Source organism: Onychostruthus taczanowskii, unplaced genomic scaffold, assembly GCF_017590055.1.
Source record: "Onychostruthus taczanowskii isolate IOZ18803 unplaced genomic scaffold, ASM1759005v1 scaffold190, whole genome shotgun sequence".
NCBI classification, from domain to species: domain Eukaryota; kingdom Metazoa; phylum Chordata; class Aves; order Passeriformes; family Passeridae; genus Onychostruthus; species Onychostruthus taczanowskii.
Genome location: NW_024499129.1, coordinates 402,113 through 426,616, shown reverse-complemented (window position 1 = coordinate 426,616; position 24,504 = coordinate 402,113). Strand labels below are relative to the sequence as shown.

The window sequence follows — 24,504 nt, the reverse complement described above, 5'->3', positions numbered from 1 at the left end:
TTACACCATATGGGCTCAGTTACAGTGGTGCGAAGATGGTATGTGCAAATAAAGACTATTCTGCTTTGTAAGCTGTAACAAATTACCTGTAACACCAGTCTATTTTAGTTACTGCCTCTGTCTAAACTTGGTTACAGTTAGAAGCTAACATCTGAAGGTGATAACTGGGAAATATTTTGTGCTTTAGTTTTGCTTCTCTCCATTCATTTATGAATTTGAGAGCTTTTTTTAATGTATCTTGATTGTATAATTATGTCCACATGTACCTAATTCACATCATCCAGCCAACATCATGTTCATAAATTCTACAAGGCAAAGGTAAAATTGTAGCTTTCAGTACTTGTAATGTTACTCCACGAAGTAGACAAAGAAAAATATTATCGGTTAGTCACTATTTTTTACTGATTTAATCTTATTTCTTTGATGAGTGTATTTGTTATCTAAGACTATTTCTAGAACTATGGAGCCAAAATAATTTTTTTTAAGTTCCCATCATATGTGACTGTATGAAAGATGAAAGTGAAAGATGTAAGTAAAAGGGTAGTGATTCAGCCTGAGTACTTTAAAAATATTCTTCTTGGGTTGCCTGTTGGTGATGATGGCAAAGTAAAAAAACTATCTAAAAATGTTTTGTGGTTTGTATGCATGGAATATGTGACAGTACTCTCTTTTTAGGTGGTGAGCAAGTAAGAGGAAGTGATGTATAACAGTGCATTAAGTTGCCCACTTCAGCTAAAATACTTTCCTATTTAAGCAAACTTAAAGACTTAATGAGAGAAGATATAATACAGTGGAGGAAACAAAGGAACTTAAAAGAGAGGGATTATCCTTTCACTTTTTGTAGTATTCCCAGTTCCCTTGTTTCACAGTATTTGGCTCCTTCTTACCCTGTATCCTCTAGTCAAGTATGAGCACATGAGAAATGCGCTCTTCTATAAAATAAAAGTCATAATTCCAGAAAAGTACTTGGCACCATGACCTATCTTCACCTTGAGGGTTGAGAACAATGTCAAAAGAACTACCTGCCTTTATATTTAACATACTAGGAAATGCTGTATTATATATAAGAAAAGACAAAGTGTGACTATACTTCAACTTATTTCTGATAGACTAACACCAAAGTAGTGCAATGGTTTTTAGAGGATTCTAGTAGCCCAATAGTTTCATTATTGTAAATGCAGTTCACTTTAATTATAAATTTCTATAAAATATAAAAAAAATCAGTTCATTGGGCAGCACTCTATAGTTACAGCACAAAATTAAGTATGCCTGGAAGAGTGGCAAGTTAGAAGGTCAGTATTACAGTACTATGTCCCCTCTCACTCCTCTTTTGGTGTCAGAGTCATATGAAATGCCAGGAGGGGGAAATTCATTTCATCAAAGACACAAGAATGCAACTAAATTTAAAGCAGGGTTCATGTAGGATCTTGAAAAGTTACTTTAAAAGCAGTGGTTTGGTGTCCATGAGTCTTCATTTTATCCTGGCACAGTAGGTCTATGTCTGCAATTCCTGTCAGGAAATAACTCCTAATGAATGCTGTTCTGTAGTGCAAGTGGTTGCTGCTTCAGTACCAACCTAAGTGAATAGCTTTTGATTTATTAATCCACTGAATGTTTAAGAACATGCCTTTTTATTTTAAACATTGTATTAGCCAGGCTGTATTTAAAATCAGGCACATGAAATTAAATGAAATGAAATTACAGACTAAGAAAATTTTGAATTATATTTTGAAATTGCTAGTGAAAGAGCAAGAAATGTAAGTTTAAATTGGTACTCCAATCCATGATTTACAAAAATTACAAAGCAGTAAAAAATATGGACAGTACTAACAGTTGACAGGGAAACTGACAGGAAAAACATACTGTAACTTTAACTTGCATTACTGAATAAAGTTTTTCAGTAATAAATAACATAGTCCTTTCTTTGGATTAGTTATTGTTTGGATTTAAAATATTTGACAAAGAATTCTGAATTCTGACCTAGAGAGTCACATTTCTTGATGCTCTTCACTTGTATTTTCACTGAAAATTTTGGTTGCCTTTTGGAGTACAGTGGTTGGTCCTGCAGTTTTGGTAACTATGAAGTAGAGAATTTGTGACAGGGAAGAGCTCTTTTCACTCATCCCTTTGCAAGGGAAGTATTGACTCACAGATGTTAATACATTTTTCTGGGGCTTCTCATTATTTGCTAAAGTGAAATTAGCCAGTATTTGAAAAGGGGAATGAGAAGGCAGAAATACTTTTCCAGTAGCTTAAGGAATGTTACTTCTAATCTGTCTTATTTTTTAAGGAAGCTAGAAAAATAAATAGAGCAGAAGTAGAAAAGTAAATGAGTCACAGGACGTATTTTCAGTGTGCTTTACTGAAGAGCTAAATTTAGGCCCGCTGCTGTGTGTTACTTGAATACCTGCTTGGTCGGGTCACCTTTTCTTTATTTTTTTCATTCCTCTTCCCCATTACTAAAAGCCCCTCCCTTTTTCCCCAGTTTGCTTTCAGCTTTGACCAAGTCTGTATAATGTTTTTCTGTGATGATAACCGAATAAACAAAGTACGGTGTCATTCCTGATTAGTACAGTTTGTAACAAAATGACACCCTCACACAAAATGTTTATTTGAGCCCAAGGTGTTTTGGTGGTTTTCACTTCAGCATACAGTACAGGTTGTTAGTTGCATCCATCTGACTGCAATATACTATAATTGTGAATCCACATTAATGAAACCACCATCATTTACCTAGAGCCTTATTTGTTGTGTTGCTTTGGCCTTAAAGATAGAAGGCACATTTTGTTTTTTGTAAATGTAATTTTGAATTTGCAAACTCACCACACTACTCAAACATAACAAAACAAATTAAGAAAAGGCATAAGCACATTCTGTCTTCTCTTGAATTGCTCTTCAGATGTCAGTGTCATGTACACATTACTTTAACAACGTATTTGTCAGTCTGGTTAACCCTTTGCTTTTCTGGTTTTACAGGCAAATCGTACCTGCCCGATTTGTAGAGCTGATGCTTCAGAAGTGCATCGTGATTCAGAATGACCGATCTAAGAGCACAAATCTGGTTTCGGTGTTTCTGGTCACATGTATATATGAACTCTCTATTGAACTTACCTACCCATGTGGCTTCCAGCCTGCCCTTTACACAAAAGGGTCAATGGACCTTACTTGCACTGTGTGACTTAATCAATTATAAAGCTTATAACTAGTCTTCACAGTTACGGGATTGTTATACTAACAAGTGTGATTGGAACTCCAAAGATTTTTTTTTAGCTTAATTTTATGTGTGCACTAACATTCCCTGGGTTTTGTGTGATCATTCCAAGTATTGCTGCGAGATTACTGTGGATGTGATCTTTTAGCATGTGCTTTTATATAAAAGAAAAAGAAAAAAAAAGTGGTAGCTCCAAACAATATAGCAATCTACCTTATATAGAGCCTTCAGATACTGTGAGTGGGGATGAACAGTGTGACTGTGTTTGCCTGAGAGAGGGTGAGTGAAGTGTGCTTGTGACTGGGTGTGCCTGCGTGTTTGAGAACCTATATACCAGCATGTACTGAGAACGTATGTGTGTAGTAATAATTATGCTGCAATGTATAATCTTGTGTGTTATTTAAACAGTACTAGTACTGTACACTGGTTCCTTTCCTTGTGTTTGCAGTTGCACACTGAATGTGATGGGTGCAGCAATTACAGACATTTAGTATTTTGTCCCCAACGTACTTACAGGTGTAAAGACCTTTCTACCTACTACTATTCAAACACCTGTTACGCTTCCCCTTCACTGGAGGCTTTAAGTGTGTACCACTAAAGAATGCATTGATTCTTCATACATGAGTAACTTTGGGGGTTTTATCATATGTTACAAAGTCTGGATTTTTTAATGGCTGATTTACAAGTTATTTTATCAATGTAGAGTCACAATATCGCATTTAGCAATATTGTTTTCAATTGCTGAAATATATCAATGTTTTTCTGTTTTCCTTTTAAATTTTTCTAGCTGGGTTTACCAGTTATGTGTTTCTTTCATGAAAGGAAGCAGGAAATACACTGAGGGTGTCCTGGTCTTGAGGAACAGCTCTTAACTTTTGCCCCTTGTACTTGCTAAGGACATCGTTCTCTAGCTTACAAACATTGGCTTTAATGACATTCATTCTTTGTCATCTGCAAGGAAGTTGGTATGTAACTAAAATAACTTGTAAAAGGTTACAATTTTATTCCTGCGACTTCATGAATAAAATACATTTTTTAGTGTTTTCTCAGAGAAGTAGAATTTCATATTTCTTTCACCCTATCACAAGAGGAGGTAGGTTTTGGTCAAAATCTGCAGAATTCAGTTGCCCTGATGCTGCTTCTTTCCCTTCCCTATTTCATGATGAGTGTAATAGGAAGAAGGAACTCCTAGGTTTTTGCAATCAAGTTTCCAGAGTGCTCCACTAGAGGAGAAATATGGAATACTTTCCAGAACAGTGCTGTGAAAAAAGAGGGGATAATGTCTATTCAAGTGCTCTGAATAATATTTTTTTGGGCCATTGAAAAAAAAATTAGCTTTTTTATAACATTCACACTGGTAACATCTCTGATGTATTCTAGCAAAATATTTAGGTCTGCATATACCACAGTTGTTAAAAGGATGCACTTTTTGCAAAGAAACTCTTCTCATAAATTCAGTCTCATTTCTTCGGTTGCAGCAGCAGCACAAGTGGCACAATTACTAGTATTGCTACAACTTGCTGCCAGTCTCAGCTTTAAGTTTATTCTTTATAATTTCTGATGCTTTGGTATGCTGCTATGCTTTAGTATCAGTTAAAATTTCAAACAGTGTTAGATGTTCTCCATGCTCGTTTTCCTCTTTGAAGATTTTACAGACCAGTCACAGCTCTTGGTGCAGCTAAATAAAAGCACAATTTTGCCCCATTTCATATGTTTTTCCTTCTGTTTAGTTATGCAGGTAGTTCTCAAAAACAGTGACGCTTTCTCTACATGTCCTTACTTAGGAACACTAAATAAGTAAAAATGCTGTTACTTCCACTTCAAAATACTAGAATTTCTTTTTCCTCTCTTCCAGTGGAGTTAAAGAACAGGCTTTTCACAATAGCACCTAGCAGGTTAAATTACATGTAATAAAATTTATTTTTTTAACAAATAAAATCATGTTTAAAAAGCATATGCCACGTATGTCTTACAAAACTTAGCCTCTTTTATAAAACTGCAAAATAAAAATAATCCATGTACAGATTTAAACATGACTAACATTTCTGTGTTTAGTATTCAGTTCAAAGCATGGAAAGAGGGTACTTTTTCTAAATTTGATACAAGTAGACAAGACACATACTTCTGAAGCTGAGGGAAAGTAGTTCTCTTTCTGGAACTGGAGAAATGTCCCTTTTCCCCCACTAAAATCCAGTGAGACAGTGGGAGATCTAGGAGATGGAGGGTCTAAGTTGGTAAAATCCTGCAATTAATTGTTGCACTCTTATGGCTCATCTCTTCTGGAATGATTCTTTGGTTTGCTTGGATGAATGGGGACTTGTTTCCTGTGGTAGTGTGTACAAAGAGCACACATGCTTATGTTTTGAATCAGCTCAGACAGGCTACAACCACATCTTCTGTGGTGGCTGTCAAGGGCAGGGGATTTATGTTCAGCTCTTAACTGCCATGTATTATGCACAGCTGCCGTGGTGCCTGACAGCACCTGAATTCAGCAACACTTTTTTTATCTTCATTGCCTTTCTGCCATCCAATGACTCTTTTTTCTCCAAAAAAAACAAGAATATCTAACCTCCAATATGTTTGCTTTATCATATTGGCACTGCTGTGTTTTTTTGCATAAACTGTCAATTTTATTTGACATTTTGATGGATATCAAGGCCTACAGATAATTCCAGTGTCTCATTTTTTGGCTTTCTTTAGAAGAAGTAGGGCCGTGTGTTGTATGTCATTTTGTAGAGGCTCTGGAATGTGACTTCACAGCTCTTAATACAATGCATAATACTTGGGATGAGATATATCAACTGTTTTAATTTCAATTGTAGAAAACAGTTTCAACTGAGTTATCTTTGGGCCTTTGTAAAAGCTGTGTTTTTTTCCTTTGGTACATTGTTACCTCATTTTGCTACTTGTGTTTCAGACTTGCTAGTTTTTATGAAATCTTATGGTTTTTGTTGGAATCATATTTTGTTAAGTGTTTTCTTTAAATCATATGCTATTGTATCATTTAACATGTAGTTTTAAATGTATTATAAATATCTGTAACCAAATCATTTGAAGGCTTGATAAATTTTTAACAAAATTTGTACATTTTTTATGAGAGTTACTAGTAATGCTTTACTAGGTAGTGCAATGAATTTTTATTTTTAATCCCTGTGCCCAATTTTGGAGTTGAGAGAGTTGTTCGGTAATAAATGTATGATGTACACTTACACAATTTTGTCCTGTCTTTCTCTGAGGGGTGTATGGTTTTCTTTTATTATTGGCCATATTTCTGTGCATCATCATGCAAATTGAAAGACTACCGGCAACAGCCACTTGTGTTGTAGGTGTTTTGCCACCTTAACTGTAGCACACAACTTTAGAAATTCTTACGTTCAGAGAGCCTCAGAAACTGATCTGAAATGCTGTACCGTATTTCTGAGAGTGTGAGAATTCAACATACTCAAAACCTTGTGTTCTAAAGATCTTATTTACTTAGCCAGAAGAAACTTTGCAGTGATGAACGTGCTTCTTAGACATACTGTTTGCACTGTGAATCAGCTGAAGAGATGTGTTACACTTTTGCAGTGCCCTAACAGTAGTAAGTGATGCATCCTGAATTACAATGGTTTTATTAGCCAGGGTCACACAAGAAACTGGTAGTAAAACAAAACCAAAAAGAAAGAAAATAAAAAGGAGTTGTGTGATTTTGGTTTTAAGATAATGTAAACTAAGTTGACAGATGTAGTTTTTTAAGAGGTTTTAATTTACATAGGACGTTTAATAGCTGCATCTATAGCAGCTATTAAAGCTGCTATAGATGCAGCTATTGAAGATTAATTAATGCATTTTATAATCCTTATTCAGGTTTACACACATACCTTTTGGATTTGGGAGATGTTGGAAAAGAGAAAGGTATCAGTCTGTGAGCTCAGATACTGCTCAGGTACATTTTTTGCATGAGAGTATATTGCAGAGCAGCTTCCAGCATCTTCAGTAGTTTGGCCATGACGAGTCCTAGCCTGAAGAGCAGAATTGCCCTGCTTCTCTCTCCTGATCTGGTCTCTGCTCCCCACCTTTGTGTTGTTGCAGTGTCTCAGTCTCTTCCTCAGCCTGTGCTGTGTCTGTCTTTGATCACAGTCCTATGGTTACTGCTCCTTGAGAGTCTCCTGGCATTCTCATTGATTAGCAGACAATTTCTGTTGCTAACTTCTAGTAAATCATATCGCTGCCACCAGACACTGCATCCTGTGTACTCTTTTGTGATTCAGTTTTCCTTTCTTGCTTTCAACTACTGCTTATAGCTCTAATTTCTCTATCTCTTGTGTCTGCTGTAACCCTCTTTCTCCCACAGCTCACACAGTGGTGCACACAACCATCTGATTTTTAGATGTGGTATTTCCTTGCAACTGATTCGCCTTGCAAATTTGTGATTTGCATGCCCACTGTGCTTATCAACTGATTCAGGAATGACAGCATGCTTAACAAAAGATGGAGTTGCTCATTTCTTATTTAGTCTTACATGTGCAATAGACAGGTTTGGCTTTGCAGGAGCAGTGGCATAGCTGCAGCTTTTGTCCAGTTCCAGTCTTTGCTAACCTTGGTAGGTGTAGATGTATTTATTTAACAGCATAAGGGTCTTCCCTTAGCTATGATTCTTGGAGGAACTAGGGTACACTGCCAAATCAACTGCCCTTGTCCACATAGGAGACTTCAACTTGCCAGATATTCACTGGGAGCCATCACAGAGCTGGTACAACCCAGATTGTAACATTCCTAAAAACCTTGATGACAGCTTTACAGAAGCGAAGGGAGCCAGCTGGGATAGATCCCCTCCTTGACCTACTGTTTGTCAACAGAGGGGATCTCGTGAGTGGAGACTGGCTCCACCTTGGCCACAGTGACCACAAAGTGGTTAAAATCTTTGTTGATGTGAGAGAAAATCCCAGCAAACCTCAGTTCTGGACATGAGGAGAGCAGACTGCTCAGGGAATTAGTAAGTAAAATGCTCCGGGAAAATGTATGGGCAGATGCTGGGGTCCATCAATGCTGGTCACATTTTAAACATCACCTAGGGGCACAGTAACAGGCAATTCCTAAATGTTGGAAGTCCGGCAATGAGGCAGGAGGCCATCTTGGCTGAGCAGGCATCTTCTCTTGGAAATAAGGCAAAAAGTAAGGTATATGCCCAATGGAAGTAAGGTCAGGTAACATGGACAGAATGCAGAGTTGCTGTGTCCCACTGTAGTGAGAAAATTTATGCAGCCAAAGCTCAACTGGAGTGGAAGCTGGCCAGAAATGGGGACAATAAAAACAGTCTTTTCAAGTATATTAATTGTGAAAGGCAGTGTTGAAGTAACATCAGCCTGTTACAGGATGAGCAAGGTCACCTCAGAAATAGAGAGGGAGCAAGGCAGAGGTGTTAAATGCATTCTTTGCCTCTGTAACACAGATAATGGGCTAGAGATGATGGACCCCCGAGGGGGTCTCCGTGCCCTGAGCTGGAGGACCATGACTGTGAGGAAGATCCATTTCCTTTTGACCCTGAACTTGTGCAGGATCTTCTCCATCTGGATCCCTGCAAATCTATTGGGCCTGATGGGATTCATCAATCAGCATGGCTCTCCCCATGGTTTTTCAGCAGTCTTGGGAATCTGGAGAGGTCCCAGCTGATTGGAAGCTGGTGAGCGTTATCCCAGTTTTCAAGAAAGACAAGAAGGAAGACTGCTAAAACTAGTGAAGTCTCACTTCACTGCCAGGTAAAATTGTGGAAAAGATTATTCTGGGAGTACTGAGAAACACTTGGAAGACAACCCAATCAGTCACAGCCAGCACAGCTTCATGAGGGGAAAGTCCTGCTTGTCCAACCTGATTTCCTTCTACATAACCCAAGGGAACCCAAGCTTGCTTCTACAGCAAGCTTACCAAGGGAAGCCAGGTGATGTAATCTTTTTGGATTTCAGTAAAGCTTTCCATACTCTCTCAGTATCTTTCTGGATGAAACATCCAGCACACACCTGGATGAACGCATCACATGGTGGGTGAGCAGCTGGCTCATGGGTCAGGTGCAAAGGGTTTCAGTGAATGGGGTGACATCAGACTGGTGACCATCACTGGTGGGGTTCCACAGGGCTCCATTCTTACTCCTGTGCTCTTCAACGTTTTCATAAATGACCTGGACACAAGACTGGAAGTAAGTTGGCCGACAACACTTGACGCAGCCCACTGGAGCCCTTAGAACTCTAGCACTGCACCAGGAGTGGGGAACAGCCGGGGCTGGAGTTCTGCCCACGGCTGAACCTGAAAGCCAGTTGCTCTCCAGTGCAGATACACACAATGAGAGGCAGCAAAGTAAGACAGCCAACCAACACCCCTCTGCACGGGTTTTTAAACAGCCTTGACTTAGGGGGTGGTTACAAACAATCATCCAATGGGGAATTTTCAGGGGAGGAGTGAGGAGACTACATCACTGGTTTGGGACCAATCAGGACTGATGGGAGGAGAGGGTAGGTCACATGGGCCAATGGGGTGTCGAGGTTTAGGGGATTCCAAAGGGGTGTCACAAGCAGGGATTGGTCCCAAGGGGAGAGTGACAGGGAAGGTTTGGGAAAAAGGGACTGGGTTGCCTTGACAGACAAGGGAAGAAGCTGGAATAAAGGGTGGAGGAAGGAATAAGGGACAGCTTTGAGGGAGGGTACCAATCAGGGTTGAACCAACTTTGGGGAGAACATAGGGGAACAACAGAACAAACCATTAAACAATAAACTAAAACAAACATGAACAACAACAAACAAACACAAATTTGGGAAAGCTGTCTACTCCCTCGGAGGCCTTGCAGAGAAACCTGGACAAATGAGAGGGCTGGTCAGGCATCACCTGTGTGAAGTTAATTGAGGGAAAGTCCCAGATTTTGTGCCTGGGACATGGCAACCCTGTGTGTGTGTATAAACGGGAATTAGAGGCTGAAGAGTAGTTCCATGGAAAGGGACCATGGAATGGGAGCTGGGGGTCCTGGTCAGTGACCAGTTGAACAGGAGTCAGCAGTGCCCTGGCACCCAGGAGGGCCCCCCGTGTCCGGGGGGGCATCAGGCACAGCCTCACAGCCAGGCAAGGGAGGGGATTGTCCTGCTCTGCTCTGGGGCAGCCTCACCTCCAGTGCTGGGGGCAGTTCTGGATGGCATAGTGGAAAAAAGACTTTGAGCTTTTGGAGAATGCTCAAAGGGTGAAGGGCCTTGAGGTGCAGCTGTATGAGGAGCAGCTGAGGTCACTCGTTCTGCTCAGCCTGCAGGAGACTGAGGGGAGACCTCACTGTGATTTCAGCATCCTCTCAAGTGAAGGGGCAGGCACTGATCTTTGACTCTTGTGACAGTGACAGGACATGAGGAAATGGCATGAAGCTGAGTCAGGGGAGATTTAGGTTGCATTATCAGAAAAGGTTCTTCACCCACCAGGTGTTTGGGCACTGGAACAGGCTCCCCAGGGAAGTGGTCTCAGCACCAAGCCTCACAGTTCCAGAAAGGTTTGGACAATACTCCTGGGCACATGGTGTGATTCTTGGGCATGGTGCTGTGCAGGGCCAGGAGCTGGACAGAATGATCCTGATGGGTCCCTTCCAACACAGCATATTCTGTGAGTTTGTGAATTACTGCATCCACAAAGCTCTGTGCTTTTTCAAACACACAGATATCCTATTTGTGAGCCGTCAGTTCTGAAATGCCTATTCTGCCTAACACAGTGTCTGTCATGTGCTGGCCTTTGCAGTGGATTGCACTGTGCCACTTAACACATCACTGTGTCCCAAAGTGCAATTTCCAGTTGTGAAAGAACTCCGGTACCATCAGACTTCTAGCACTTAGAACAAAATTCAGCAAATCTTCATTTTGATATGGACATCTTGGAAAGGCTCATCCCGGCACCACCAGAAGAGTCTAAAGTTAACAGATGTGCAGATGCCTAAGCCAACAGTCCTTCATGATAAATGTCCTGGGAGATACCCCACCAAGTTCCTCTGTCTCACTGTTTCTTCCCATAGATTTGTGTGTGCAGGAGAATCATTTTCACCACACCATGTTTGCTAGGGTTTGGAGAATGTTGTGGGTTTTTTTGTTGTTGTTGTTGGGGTTTTTTTATTTTTTCTTTTTTTTTTCTTTTTTTTTTTGTTTTTTGTTTTTGTTTTTGTTTTTGGGGGTTTTTTTGAGAGGTGATTAAGGGAAGAATATGGAGGGAGACGTTAAGAAGCAATTCACAGCTCATTTGAGTACTAGGAGCTTGGGCCATCATATAGTCTTATTTACAAACTGAAGATAAAGTGAATCTGTGAGTTCAACAAGAGAAACAAGATGGAACTGTACTCACAACAAGGAATGGAAATATTTTTTTCATGCGCAACAGACTAGTAATGAAATGAGATACATAGACCATAATGTTTATATGGTCTACCATCTTCAAAAAAAGTCCTTAGCGAGTAGCTGTGATAGTTTTGCATAGTAATTAGAAGTATTTCTGTAAAAATTCATTAAACAATCATGCTAATTGAAAGAAGTAATTATGCATAGTGGTGCTGCTAAAACACATGTTTTTGCAACATCTGAAGTATTGGTTTTCTCTCTCAGCTTGCTCTTGCTCTGCCATTTACTGACCTGGTGTTGATCATTCTGTGTACAGAGGTTATGTCTACTCTGTTGAAACATACACTTCCTTTCTAGCCAGATCTAGTCCAACATGCAGGGCCAGGAGCACTTTGGGCCTGTATGATTTCATTTTGCTTGGCCTTATGGCATTTTGCTTTGTCTTTTCCTTCTGAAGAGCAAGGCCAAATTTAAAAGCTAGTTACTGCAAACCGCTTTTCATCTTCCTCTGTATACCATTGCATCTTGGAGCAACATGAACAAATTTAAGGAAACAGAGCAGGAAAAGGAGGTTGCAGAGCATGAAAAGAAGTGATTGCACTTCATTTTTAAGACTTCAGCATGGAGAATGATCAGTTTGCCATAAAAGGAGTAAATGCAGTTGAATACTACAAATGGCAGAGCATCAAAAAATAAAGATGTCAGTTTTGGTCTTGGATGGTTGCTCACTCACATGCTAAAATGAATTCTATGACCAGACCATCTCTCTGTTATTAATGGGGTGTCTCATTCAACAAATGAAGGTTTTTCTACAATGCAGCATCATTAAGTGTACAAGAAAGGACAGGAAACCATACAACTTCTGTAGGGTTTGGCATTTACTGAGAAACATCAATACTAGATGCTGAGGAAGCCACAAGGAACACAGTCCCACTAATGAATTTGTATGGTCATATAATTCTGTGTATTGTCATTTTTGTGTAATGTCCTCAACAAGTCAAGTTTCATCAATTTACCAATAGAAGAAGAGTGAAGCAGATAAAGCAGTTCACTGCAGTGGGGGTGGGTGCTAGGGATAAGAGCCAGAAGCAAAAGCCTTCAGGTTAACTAAAGGCCATGTGCAATGATTACCTGCTAAAAGCATCCTGAGGTAGCAGGTAGGAGTGCTTTTTTGACAGAACTCCATACCTGAAGTGAAAGGTACAATCTGTCTAAATCCATTAAGAAAAGAAACTGCTTTGGTAAATCTTTCTCAGGGTATGAGAAATTCAGATCACAGACAAGATTTGCTGAATTAAGGATACTATTTGCTGATTAAGGAGGCTATTCCTTGGGAATCCACTTATACCAAATACCCCCAGGCTCTGGTCTTCCTGGGGATTGTCTTAGTGAGCCCTTAATTCTCCTTATGATGGATTTTGCAAGATCTGACGCCAGGGGGAATCTCAGCATCAAGTGTCACAGATCACAGCACCCCTGAGCTTCAGAAACACTGCTGAGTCTGTTGGATAGAATTTCTGCCCTCGTTTCATGGAATGTTAGGTAGATGGCTCTGTAGGAGAGTGGAAATGGAAAGATACACTTCCATTTAGTTCTTGTTTTGGGACCTGGAGGAAAAAACGAGCCAAAGAGGGGCTGAGGAGACTGTACCCAGGCACAAGAAGCCCCTGCTGCTCTGTGCCCGTTGGATGAGGCAAAATGCATTCACCAGCAGAAGGCTTCCAGTCTCCCTAGGAACTGCAGATGGCAGCAGTTCAACAGCTAATTCCTTCTGCAGTGGATGCCTCCACTGTCTTGTGCATCTGGCTGTGCCTCAGAGCTGCAGTGTCAGAACACAAAACGTTCAAACACAATGTGAGTTCTACACACTCCCAGTCCTCCTCCTCCTCCTCCCTCTTGTCTTCCCCCACCTCCTCACATGGTGTGTTTCCCCTCCAGGAGTGGGAGGGATCACGGTTTATTGCCAAGCTGATCCAGTTTCCTGCCCGCTGTGACAATGGCAGCACAGAACAGACAGAGGACAGTATTGCAGAGCTAAGGACAATATTGTTGCCAGTGTGACAAAGCTCCTTGTGAGCTGTGCAGACAGCTCAGCCTTGCTGCCACATGGTACTGCTGGGAAAAAACAGTCTCTAAGCTCTTTTGTAGATGCTGTGGATGTTGCAGAAAGTGTTGAATCTTTTACAGTCCTGCTGAAGCTCTGTGGCACAACCATGACATTATTACATTAGGTATCAACTTTCCCCCTCAGAGATACTGCTGGCACTGCTGTTGGGTAAAGGAGACTGGGAGTGCTTTTCTCCTCAGTGGGCTATGCAGAGGGACAGGGTCACTCTGGCAAAAATGGGCTACAAATTGACAGCAAGCACACTGTGTGAGGCACAGTCCTCAAACAGGGAGTTCTGCTTGGCAACCTTTCTGCCCTGTAGGTACCAACATCTTCCATGAAAGCCAGACTCTGTGAAAAGGAAAGTGGTGTGTAGGAGCATATTTCATTTTGAAAGGCGGGTTTCCATGTGAGTTGTTCATAAATGGCACAACTTAATTCATTGACAGGGTATCTAAATTATGGCAGATTTAGGGGTAGATGTATTGGTTTGGTTTTGAATACAAGTAAGGCAGGGCTAAGTATGTATATGCAGCTGTGGCTACCATTATTTCACAGTAATAATTACATTATTATTATAGAATTATTCAATTTTTACATAGTAACTCGCCTCTTGCACCTCAGATGATACATAAATGCTGCTGATACATAGCTGTTGATATTCCTGGGCTCTTTTTCCAAAAATCTGCAGTTGTTATTTGCCACAGCTTGGTGGGCCAGTTTCTATTTCCCTGGAAATTTTCTGGGGAAATGTGTTACATGCCTTTTGGGTTGGAACTTCAGCTGCTGTACTTTGGCCCCTGAAAGACAACCATCTGTTACTCAGGCAAGAACCACCTGCTCTGCAATTGGCAGTGTTGAGCAAGTATTACAAACAACTGATCACCAGGATAATATGGGTAAGCAGAGGACAGAGAGAACACCTATTTTAAGAAAATTTCGGTTCCCAATGAATGCAGATGGATTTCAGTGCTACCTACTACCTTTGCTGGGCTGTCCTAGGAGATTGGTTTTGATGCTACTATTCATCAATGACCTGGTGAACAAGCAAAATATAAAAAATAGAAAGTGAAATCAGAATATTGTCATAAATAGAGGTAGATGGGAAAAGATAATAAAAATCTTTGCCTTACTGCCAGTTAGAGCATTCTGTGTAGCAAACAGGATGTCACAGAAAGAATCCATGGCTGAAGCAAGAGAAAAAGAGAAAAGAAGAAAATAAAATTAAGTCAGTACAAAATAGGGTAAGTGGGCATGTGGGATGCATAGATAAGAATGCCAAGCAGAAATTCTACATTTCCTATCCTTAAATGGCAGTCCCTTTTCCAGCTGCATATCCAGACTCTGAGTTTACATTGAAACTTGCTGTCTCTTCCTAACTGTTTTCTTCCAACTAAACCACATGAAACCAGTCTTCCTTGTTCTGAGCATCTCCATGCTGGATACGCAGCCTCGATCCTGTCTGGGACTTGGAACACCAGGTGCCAGAGAATCCCTCTTCTCCTGCCTGTGACAGTAGGAGCATCACCAGGGCTCTGCTGAGAGTTGTTTGCCTTGAACCTGGGAGCTGCCCATGGCAGAGTGTCATCTTGCCCAGCCCTCAGCTCACAGCAGTCAGTGATGATGATGCAGCTTCCTGGGCTCCAGGCTGTGGCTGCCCACACCAGGCCCTTGGGTGAGGCGAAACTCCTTGCACAGAGGGCTCTGAAACTCCTGCCTGCCATCAAAAGGCAAATAAGCGGGAAGTCTGCGGGGGCGCTGGGGGAGTGTCATGGGGGAAGCGAGAACATGTGACTGAAGAGGAAGGAGCCAGTTGCACTTTAATTCTCCTCTGTCAGCTAGTTTTCAGTTGTGGTATCGTGCTTTGGAAGGTGGCTGGGAGACCAGAGAGCCTGTGTAATAAAAGTGTTTTGCTTGAAGCACAAAATCTGAAGTAAAGCAATGAATTAGAATTGGTCTATTTTATGTAAGTATTGAGTGCCTTATTTCATAGGGGGTCTGGGACAGTGCTCCTGCTCTGAAGGCTTTCAGTGCACAAACCAAGGATAAACTCTGGCAGATACTGCTAAGGCCAAATCCATGGCTTGAACCGTGGCCCAGGTGCAAGAGGAGATGTTCACTTGTCCATTGTCAGCACAGAAGTACCTTATGCTGTTGGGAGGTGCAAGAAGAGGCATGAGGAGCAGCAGGGTTACAAAGAGATGTTCTTTTGAGATGCTGACCACATGGCTGGGAACACTCAGGGATACCGAAAAGCTAACCCAACCCCTGCTGGCACTGGTATCCCAGGATGGAGCAGCAGGTCCCGCTTAAGTTTAGCTGGGGAGGTTTTTTTTAATCAGACCCCAAACAAGGAAAGAGAAGGGGGATGCAGCTGAGGTTGCTAATGTGCCCCTATTCCCTGCATGTGTGCTGCCTCCCAAAGGAGATAGGGGCTAATCCCAAGCCCTTGCACTCTTCTTTCTCCCTATTTTCTGTCTTTAATTTCCTGTTCTCTGTCTGAGGTCGCTGTGCTGCCAGCAACAGCTGTCTGGGCTGAGAAAGGCTTGTTGGCTCATATTGTGGATGCCTCTGCCCTTACTACTTTCTGGGAAAGCTGGTAAGGAACACCTAAAAATGCATTCCCAGGTGCCAGCCTCTCAGCCCTCACTCACCCAGAATGGGCATGAAGTGCTGGTCAGAGTGCATTTGGGGAACCCTTGCCCAGACAGGGTGGCTGGCTGCAGCTGCAGGCAGGGCTACCACCTCTCCAGAAGTTATTCTGGAGAAATACCATCCTTGAAGGAAGACCTGTGTCTCTTCTGCCCTTCCTCCCTCACCAGCTGATGGACTGGGGCTTGGGGGTTCAAAGGAAATGTTTTCAAGGCTCCACCAATGTTTCCAGTCTCATGGTATTTGGCAAACTGTGAGACTTTGGTGTTTGTTACCTGTTTCTGTACAAGCATCCAGAGAAGCAGCTCAGTGAGGCCAGTGGAAACAGCACATACTGAGGTGCCAGGTCTGGAAGGGTCTGAAAGGGTCTGAAAGGGTCATACACCAGGGTGAAAAGGCTCCAGGAGCTGTTAATGAGCCCAGCTGTGGGCTTCCCAGGACAAAGGAGTATGGACATAGTGGAGAGAGACCATGGAAGGGCCACTGAAAGGATGAAGGATGGTTGCTGCCGTGCCACAGTGTCGCAAACACCTGCCTATTTGGAAGTAGCAAAGCGGAGGGAAAGGAGTTTTAATTTCAAAAAACCACTTGTGCTAGCAAGCACCAAATGCCTGGCTGTGGTGCACAATGAATCTGTTCTGCTGCCAGGCATGCATCAGGGCTCTGGCTCCAGATACAAATCCCCCTGTGCCCCAGCCAGGCTCAGCAGCAGGCTCCCAGGGCCAGCCAGTGCGCTCAGGGCTGCTGCAAGGATCCCTGCCTTCCGGTGAGCCCTCCCAGCAGTCTAAAAACAGCACATCCTGCACACCCCCACGCTCTCAGGTCCCCGTGTGTCTCTCCAAAGCCAGAGGAGCCCTGGCGCAAAAGAGCCAAAGGCAAGGCAAGACTTGGTGCTGTTGGGGCTGTGCAGAGCTGCCTCTCGTTGGCTGAGGGGGCACCTGCAGCTCAGCGTCCAGTGCTAGAGATTTTCTCTAGGGCCACCATCCAGCTCCCAGCCTTCCCATCTGCTTGGGACTTCGCTGGGGCTCTGCAGTGCCCACATATCCCAGCCCTGCCACCAGAGAAAAGCCCAGTTGCTCTGGCTGTACCCAGCAGATCTTTGCACCCACCCTTGCTGGGCACCCTGTCTCTGCTTCCCACGTCTCCCCAAGCCTGATTACCAGCATGCTTGCCCCAAGCCCAAGAGCCTGTATCTGGAACTTCTCTAACACATGGAGAATATTTCCCATCCCTCATAAACAGGCAAATTCTGGAGCAGAGGTAGATGTGCTTGGAGCACAGAGCAAAGTTGTCACATATTCCAGCCCTAAACCTTGCAGGGAATAATACTCCTGGGCCATTTTATAGTCTCTCACTGTGGCTCAGGTTGATACTGAAATCAAACCAAATTAAAATTTTAACACAATTTGAAGCGTTAGAAAGCAGGCAAGTAAGGTCCTGGAAGTTCATCAGAAGGGGTCTCTGGTGCTCATATTCCCTGAATGCTTCAATATAAAATGCTTCATAGGTGAACTTCCCTCAAACTTTTTCTTTGGGCATGCACTGTTGCTTCCTGTTACATAACTTGCCAAAAAACTACTGTAGACCTCTTTATCTGTTTCTCCACTGATTCCAGCTACATTTATCATCCTTTATCCTTTGTGCATACCTTTACATCCTTTTTTCTGTTGTTGTTGTTGTTGTTGCTGCTGTTAGTCTTTAAGCTCAATTCAGCAACTTCAGGGCAACTTACTTTTTCTTTACCTCTATTTTACCTGTGATACTTTTCAGTGTTTTAAAACATGTGTGTGTTGAAAGGGTTTGCCAGTACACAGCCAACTCAGTGATACTACAAAGAAAGACAAAATTTTCGTGTCAGTTTGAAGTAATTCTGACACTTCTTTAATGCATACTATCTTTGCAAAATACTGCAGAAAGTGTATTTTGAAAAGTATGAGTTTGAAAATATATTCTGCTAAAAATTAGAAATAAAGATATACATTGATTTTTTTTTTTTTGATAGCCTAAAATGATCTTCTGTCTTTTTAAATGAAATAGTGGGTAACTAAGCCACAGAATAATTCCTACTTTCATTTAGTTTCTTAATGAAAATGTCAAAGGAGAGAACATCCAGTGCCAGTAAAATTAGGAGTTTCAAAATTTTATTTGTTTTTCAGGAAAAAACCCCCAAACTTGAACATGAAAACTGAACTCACACAGCACTGCTAAAACATTTTTCTAACTGTGGAATTAAAATACTTAAAATGCACACATGTATGCATATGTTTCCAGAAGGTTCTCTTGACTCAGAATAAAATAGATCTTCCCTGTGTGGTCGTTCCCTCTAGAAATGGTAGCCCTGGGGCAAACAAAACCAAGATAAACTCTGATTTCTGCAGTAAAAATTATTTCTCTTGTTAAGGCAGTGGGAAGGGTGACTTCTATTGAAAACAGACCACTTTGATACAGCATTCTCCAGTTCAGCCTTATTTAACACTCAGCCCCTGTTTGGCAGTGACTAAAGGCTGTTCAGTGCGTTCAGTGGTGTATTGTTGCCATGCAAGTTACAGTCCTCAATGTCTTTGCTGAAGTCGTGATTCCACTTGGTTTTGATTTGGTTGGTTGGTTTTTTGTAGATGGCTGCAAAGATGTCCTGATCTGTACCAAGACCTGTAAGTTGTACATTAAAACAGATGTCCCTCCTTTACCCCCCCCCCCCCCTTCCCCCCCTTTAGAATAAAATAGATCTTCCCTGTGTGGTCGTTCCCTCTAGAAATGGTAGCCCTGGGGCAAACAAAACCAAGATAAACTCTGATTTCTGCAGTAAAAATTATTTCTCTTGTTAAGGCAGTGGGAAGGGTGACTTCTATTGAAAACAGACCACTTTGATACAGCATTCTCCAGTTCAGCCTTATTTAACACTCAGCCCCTGTTTGGCAGTGACTAAAGGCTGTTCAGTGCGTTCAGTGGTGTATTGTTGCCATGCAAGTTACAGTCCTCAATGTCTTTGCTGAAGTCGTGATTCCACTTGGTTTTGATTTGGTTGGTTGGTTTTTTGTAGATGGCTGCAAAGATGTCCTGATCTGTACCAAGACCTGTAAGTTGTACATTAAAAAACAGATGTCCCTCCTTTCCCCCCCCCCCCTTTTCCCTCCTTTACCCCCCATACTTCACACAAAAGTATGAAGATGAAATCAGAGCCCGTATTAGAAATTTTCTGTACAAAGAAGTAGAGGATGCTACACCTAAACAAAAGCCTGGTCTCTGTGTATTGTATGCTGCCAGCTTGCAGAAACACTGAAATTTTGCAGAAATGCAACCCTGTTTTGCAGAAGACTTATATTAGATTCAAGTCAGCAGAAGGAAAGTATCATTTCACCTCAAAACTAACAGATGAAGACTCGGACCCATTCTGACCCTACCAACACACTCCACCCACTCTTCCTCAGCTGGCTTTCACACTGAGACTGTGCTGAATGAGGAAAACATTATTACTTCATGTTTTCTTATGATTTAGCTCTTCTCTCCACTGCCTGTACTGGAGGATGACTCTTCTTGGCAAAAACAGCATGAGGCACACTCTGAGACATTGCAAACCTGCTTTGAAAGACTAAAGGTATTCCCTCCAGAGAGATGAATGTGGGACTTAGATGAAAAGAGAATCTTCAGACCTCTCATAACCACAGTGCAGGAGTGTAGAGAGTTTTGTGCAGGAATGGCTTGATGAGAAAGGACACAGTCAAATTGGCCTGATAAAACTAGATGGGAAAGGAGGCTAATGATATCTTGAAGGAAAGGGTGTCCTTCAGAACGGAAAGTCTCGGTAAGACTGTATCAATAAGTTGCAGAATTAGGGACTGAGAGTTAGCTCTAAAATCACAAAAATGCAGAAGAGACCTTCAGATGATGTAATGACGCAAATAACACATTAACCAATGATGAGCTACAGTTTTGCACTATGCATGAGCTAATTAAGTATTGTATTTAACCAAGTGTATGATTATCATTAAACTGAGAGTTTGCTGATGACCATCTGGTGTCGCCTCTCCCTTCTTCAACAAAACAGGAGCACTTTCCCCCAGTGTTAGTAAAGTACTGGGGAGAAATTACATCTTATTCTGGTGCATTACAGCAGCACCTGGTTATCCAGTAGTGTTTACACAAGCATTATTTAGTTTTATCACAAATCTCTTCTCCTCTGTAAAAAATTTAAAACACTAGAAAGCATAGAGAATCTAGCTCAATGAGTTCATTTGTAATGGGAGGTGCCCTAGGTACCAATAACTTGCAAATTCTAATGCTGCAAGTAATAGGTCTTGTCCTTACAGACAACCTTATGTTTGAGTTTGGATAGATAGACTAAAACACCCGAAATGGCAGCTGGGTACTAGTGCCATTCCTCTGGGATAGAAGATGAGCCCAGTGTGCCTTGCCGTTCCTATCAGCAACCAGGGCAAGAGGATGGAATATGCCCTCAGAGTTTGTTGTCATTACAAACAAGGAGGGTATGAAGCAGAGGATGAGGAAAGATTAAGCGGCAGGCAGTCTTCTGAGGGACTGTGAGGTGCTGCAGAAAGCACCAGCATGAACTTCACAAAGATCAAGATGTGTCTGGGCTTATCCAACCCATGGAGTGACTCTGCAACAATTAAGACTGGGGATTAACTTTACCAGAAGAGGAACCAGAGTCCTGAGCTGAGTATCTTCCATCAGCATTGTGTGGTTTTGTGGTGATGAAGACCAGACATGTGTTGAGGAACACATTCAGTGCAGGGTGCAGTTGCAATGAGAGCTGCAGGCTGAGCTGTGGATGGGAGCCTGAGGCAGAAGACAAGGAACTGCCAACCCTTGGCATAGGAAGGGGCACAGGGCCCTGTGGCACCAGCCTGGGACTGGACACTGAGATACAGCAGGAGCCGGAGACTCAGTTGGAAGACCCCAGACTTTCTGGCATACACAATGTCAGGGTATAAAAGCCCAGGTAATCCTTTGTTCAGGGTTTCTCCTTGAGGCACCAGCTCAAACTCTCTTGCTACACCAGGATTAAACTACTTGTAACCAGAGACCTGGCTGAAACCCTCATGAGTGACAGGCAAGCACCATTCCGAATGAATGAGCAATGACTGCCCTGCCCTCCATCAGTCAGTCAGGTGTTGGGTTCAGATCCCTGCACCCAGACTGGCAGGATGGGTGTCATGGGGCACCCAGTGCAGTGGCACAACCGCTCAGGGGCTCTGAGGAGAGCTCTGACAGCACTTGGTGACCTCTCACTGCCCACGGCCGTTTTGGGGAGGGAGTGTCAGTCTGTGCTGGGCTGTATCCATATCCACAGCAGTTCTCCAAGGTGATCCGCCCATCTCCTGACAGTTCTTTTTTGAGGCAATTCCTGCACAGACAGAGCATGTCTTTGGAGATTGCACAAAACACCATATAATAATAGTTTACCCTCTGTTGCTATTATGGGTACATGGTGTCTCTTCAAAATGGGGGATTCAGGGAGATCTGCATATAGAGAAGTGTTCATCTTCAAACTGTGTGTTGCTGTAACTATTTGAATTTATTGTTGTGGTGTAAACTTGAAATACCAAGAGCAGGTTCTCCAGAAAGTTTAGGTCAGCTGGAAACAATGCTTTGTTTTTTGTACATATATGAGTCTTCCTCTGGACTAGGGCTTACTTGTAATGGTGATAATTCTGTGTATATTTAAAAAAAACCAACCTTGTAAACATGAAAATGCTTGAAAGTTCTGTTATGGTCTTCAGGATATAGAAGGTTAAACCCATTGAATCTGCAGAGAATTTTGGCACTTAATGCACTGCAAAGAAGGTATAAAATTACTGGGCATATTGGTTCTTGTACAATATGTAGATGATCTGTCACTGGCTAATTGTAACAAGAGTGTTTATATATTAGACAGTATGCATTTATGTATTGCCAAAAGAGGGAACAGCTTGCACCTCCATCCAAACTTCAGCTATGCCAGAGAAGAAGTTAAATATTTACGCTTTACATTGTAAAGGGATGATGAACAACAGGTCCAAAAAGAATAGAGACCATAATTAGGTTCCCACATCCAGTCATGAAAAGCATGTACCAGGTTTGCTCAGAGCTTTGGGATTTTGTTTGCCATAGATTCCTGCAGTAGAGGAATTGACTAAGCCTCTGACTGAGGAAAGCAAGAACAACGACATAAAGTCTATTGCATAGGACCTGCAGAAAGAATAAGCTTACACAGCAATAAAAAGAGCTCTAGTGTCTGCTCCTGGTCTTGGGCTCCTAGGTTATACAAAACCCTTCAGTCTGTATGCACATGAATGTAAAGGAATAACCAGTGGAGTGGTAAAGCATAATTTAGGACCCCATCGGAGACCATTTGCATATTACTCATTAAATTAGCTTCACTTGCAGCACGAGCACCAGCCTAAGTCAGTGGCAACAATGGCAAAATTACTAGAAATTAGTTGTTCCCCTTATCCTGAAACAGTTCATATCCGACACGATGTGGCGATACTGTTGACAGTCTGCAGCCCAAGCACTAACACTGCAATGGGCACATAGATATGAGCTGATCTTCACAATGGCAGATAATATTAAAAAAATGTAACACCTTGAATCCAGTGAGCCTAATGCCTCTACCTGATGAGAGAAGTGCTGTTGTGGCTCTGGTTGGCCAGAGTGAATGGCCAAATTTGAGAGACCCTAAGACCATGTATGAGAAGGACTGCTCAAGAGAAGAAAAGAAACAGTGGGAAAAGTGGGAGGCGACACAAGATTATGATGGAATGTGGTCCACAGAGGGGAAGCCAATTCTTCCAAAGAGATATTTAATCTGTGTGGTTAGAAGGTTTCACAATGAAGTAGGTGGAGAGGCAGAGGCAACAGCTAGCCAAATTAAAAAAAAAAAAAAGAAATAAAAAACCCTGCAGCTCCAGGAATTTATGCCACTGCAAGAAGGATCACAGACAGCTTCCCAGCCTACTAGAAGTTCTCAAGTATCAGACCAAGCTCAGAGATAGGATGACTAACTGTGAGCCTACTTCCCTTTTCAGTGACTACAGATAGACTCTGTGGACACCTATGGCAGCGTGTAAGCATTTGCCAGTGATAGCAGATCAGCTATAAGGCTGGGCAGAAGCCTTTTCAACAAAAGCTCCTCTTGGCACAAGAGGAGCACAAAAGGCCTTGGCTTAAAAAAGTTAAACCTAGATACAGGGTTCTACAGAGTCTATTGAATCAGACAGGGGTGCTCATTTTACAGCTAATGTAAACAATCAGTTGTGTAAGTCCTTGAGAATACAGAGAAAATTACATCTAACTATCACCCACAATCTTCAGGACAAGTAGAGGGGATGAACAGGACACAAAAATATGCACGTGAACTTATCTGAAATGGCCACAAACCTTAAATGTGGCCCTGTGGAATGTTTGGAATGTTCCGTCACAACCCGTAGCACTGGCAGAAAGTTTCTTTGGAAGCCACTCAGCTATGTCAGGAACTTATATTCCAGCTGAGACCAACCTTCTGGAAGGAAAAGAATGCCTGACCCAGTATTTTATACATAAAATACAGAAAGGGTTTGAGTAATGGAGAAAGTATGCACAATAGTATCAGCCCAGCCCGCTTGAAATAGAAGTAAATGATACACAACCTGCAGATGTAGTGCTAAGCAAGATATTCTCCCAAAAAAGTCAAATTAGAATCTAAATGGGAGGGACCATATGCTGCCTTTCTGTGTTCCTATTTTGCTGTTAAAAATTTGTGTTAGGAAAACTGGATACACTCATATCCAACAAGTAGTGAATGATTAACAAGTTGGACAATAAATGAGTTTGAAGAATCTTTCATGATCTTTCTTGATAATAATTTCTACCCTATGACAATGTTAGCCTTAATTACAAGTAACAAGCCTGTTACTTGTAATAATGTTGTAAGTAAGGGCAGTGTAAAATGCTGTGAAAGCTTTCTTTTTCCCTTTTAATATATTAGCAGATATGCTCAATCCAAACAAAGGGACGAACATTCTGTGCAGGTAGCTCGGGGGGCAGCTGCAGTGGGAGCTGCAGGTTGAGCTCTGGCTGGGAGCCTGAGGCAAGAGGTCAGGAATTGCCAACGTTTGGCACAGCAAAGGGCACAGGGGCTGTGACCCCGGCCGGTGACCAGACACTGGAGGCACTGCAGGAGCCAAGGACTCAGCAGGAAGACCCCACACTTTGTGAGGGTGTAAAAG

General features: G+C 42.1%; 1 protein-coding gene across 3 annotated transcripts in view; it reads left to right on the top strand.

Moving 5' to 3' along the window:
* Positions 1-6,393, top strand: part of RNF38 (ring finger protein 38) — a 54,420-nt gene extending 48,027 nt beyond the window's left edge. For all 3 annotated transcript variants that reach the window (XM_041402061.1, XM_041402059.1, XM_041402060.1), the window contains one exon: positions 2,977-6,393. In XM_041402061.1, the coding sequence (XP_041257995.1) occupies positions 2,977-3,039 (63 nt within the window). In that variant the 3' untranslated portion in view covers positions 3,040-6,393. The remainder of the gene's footprint in view (positions 1-2,976) is intronic.
* Positions 6,394-24,504: the final 18,111 nt, after the last annotated feature.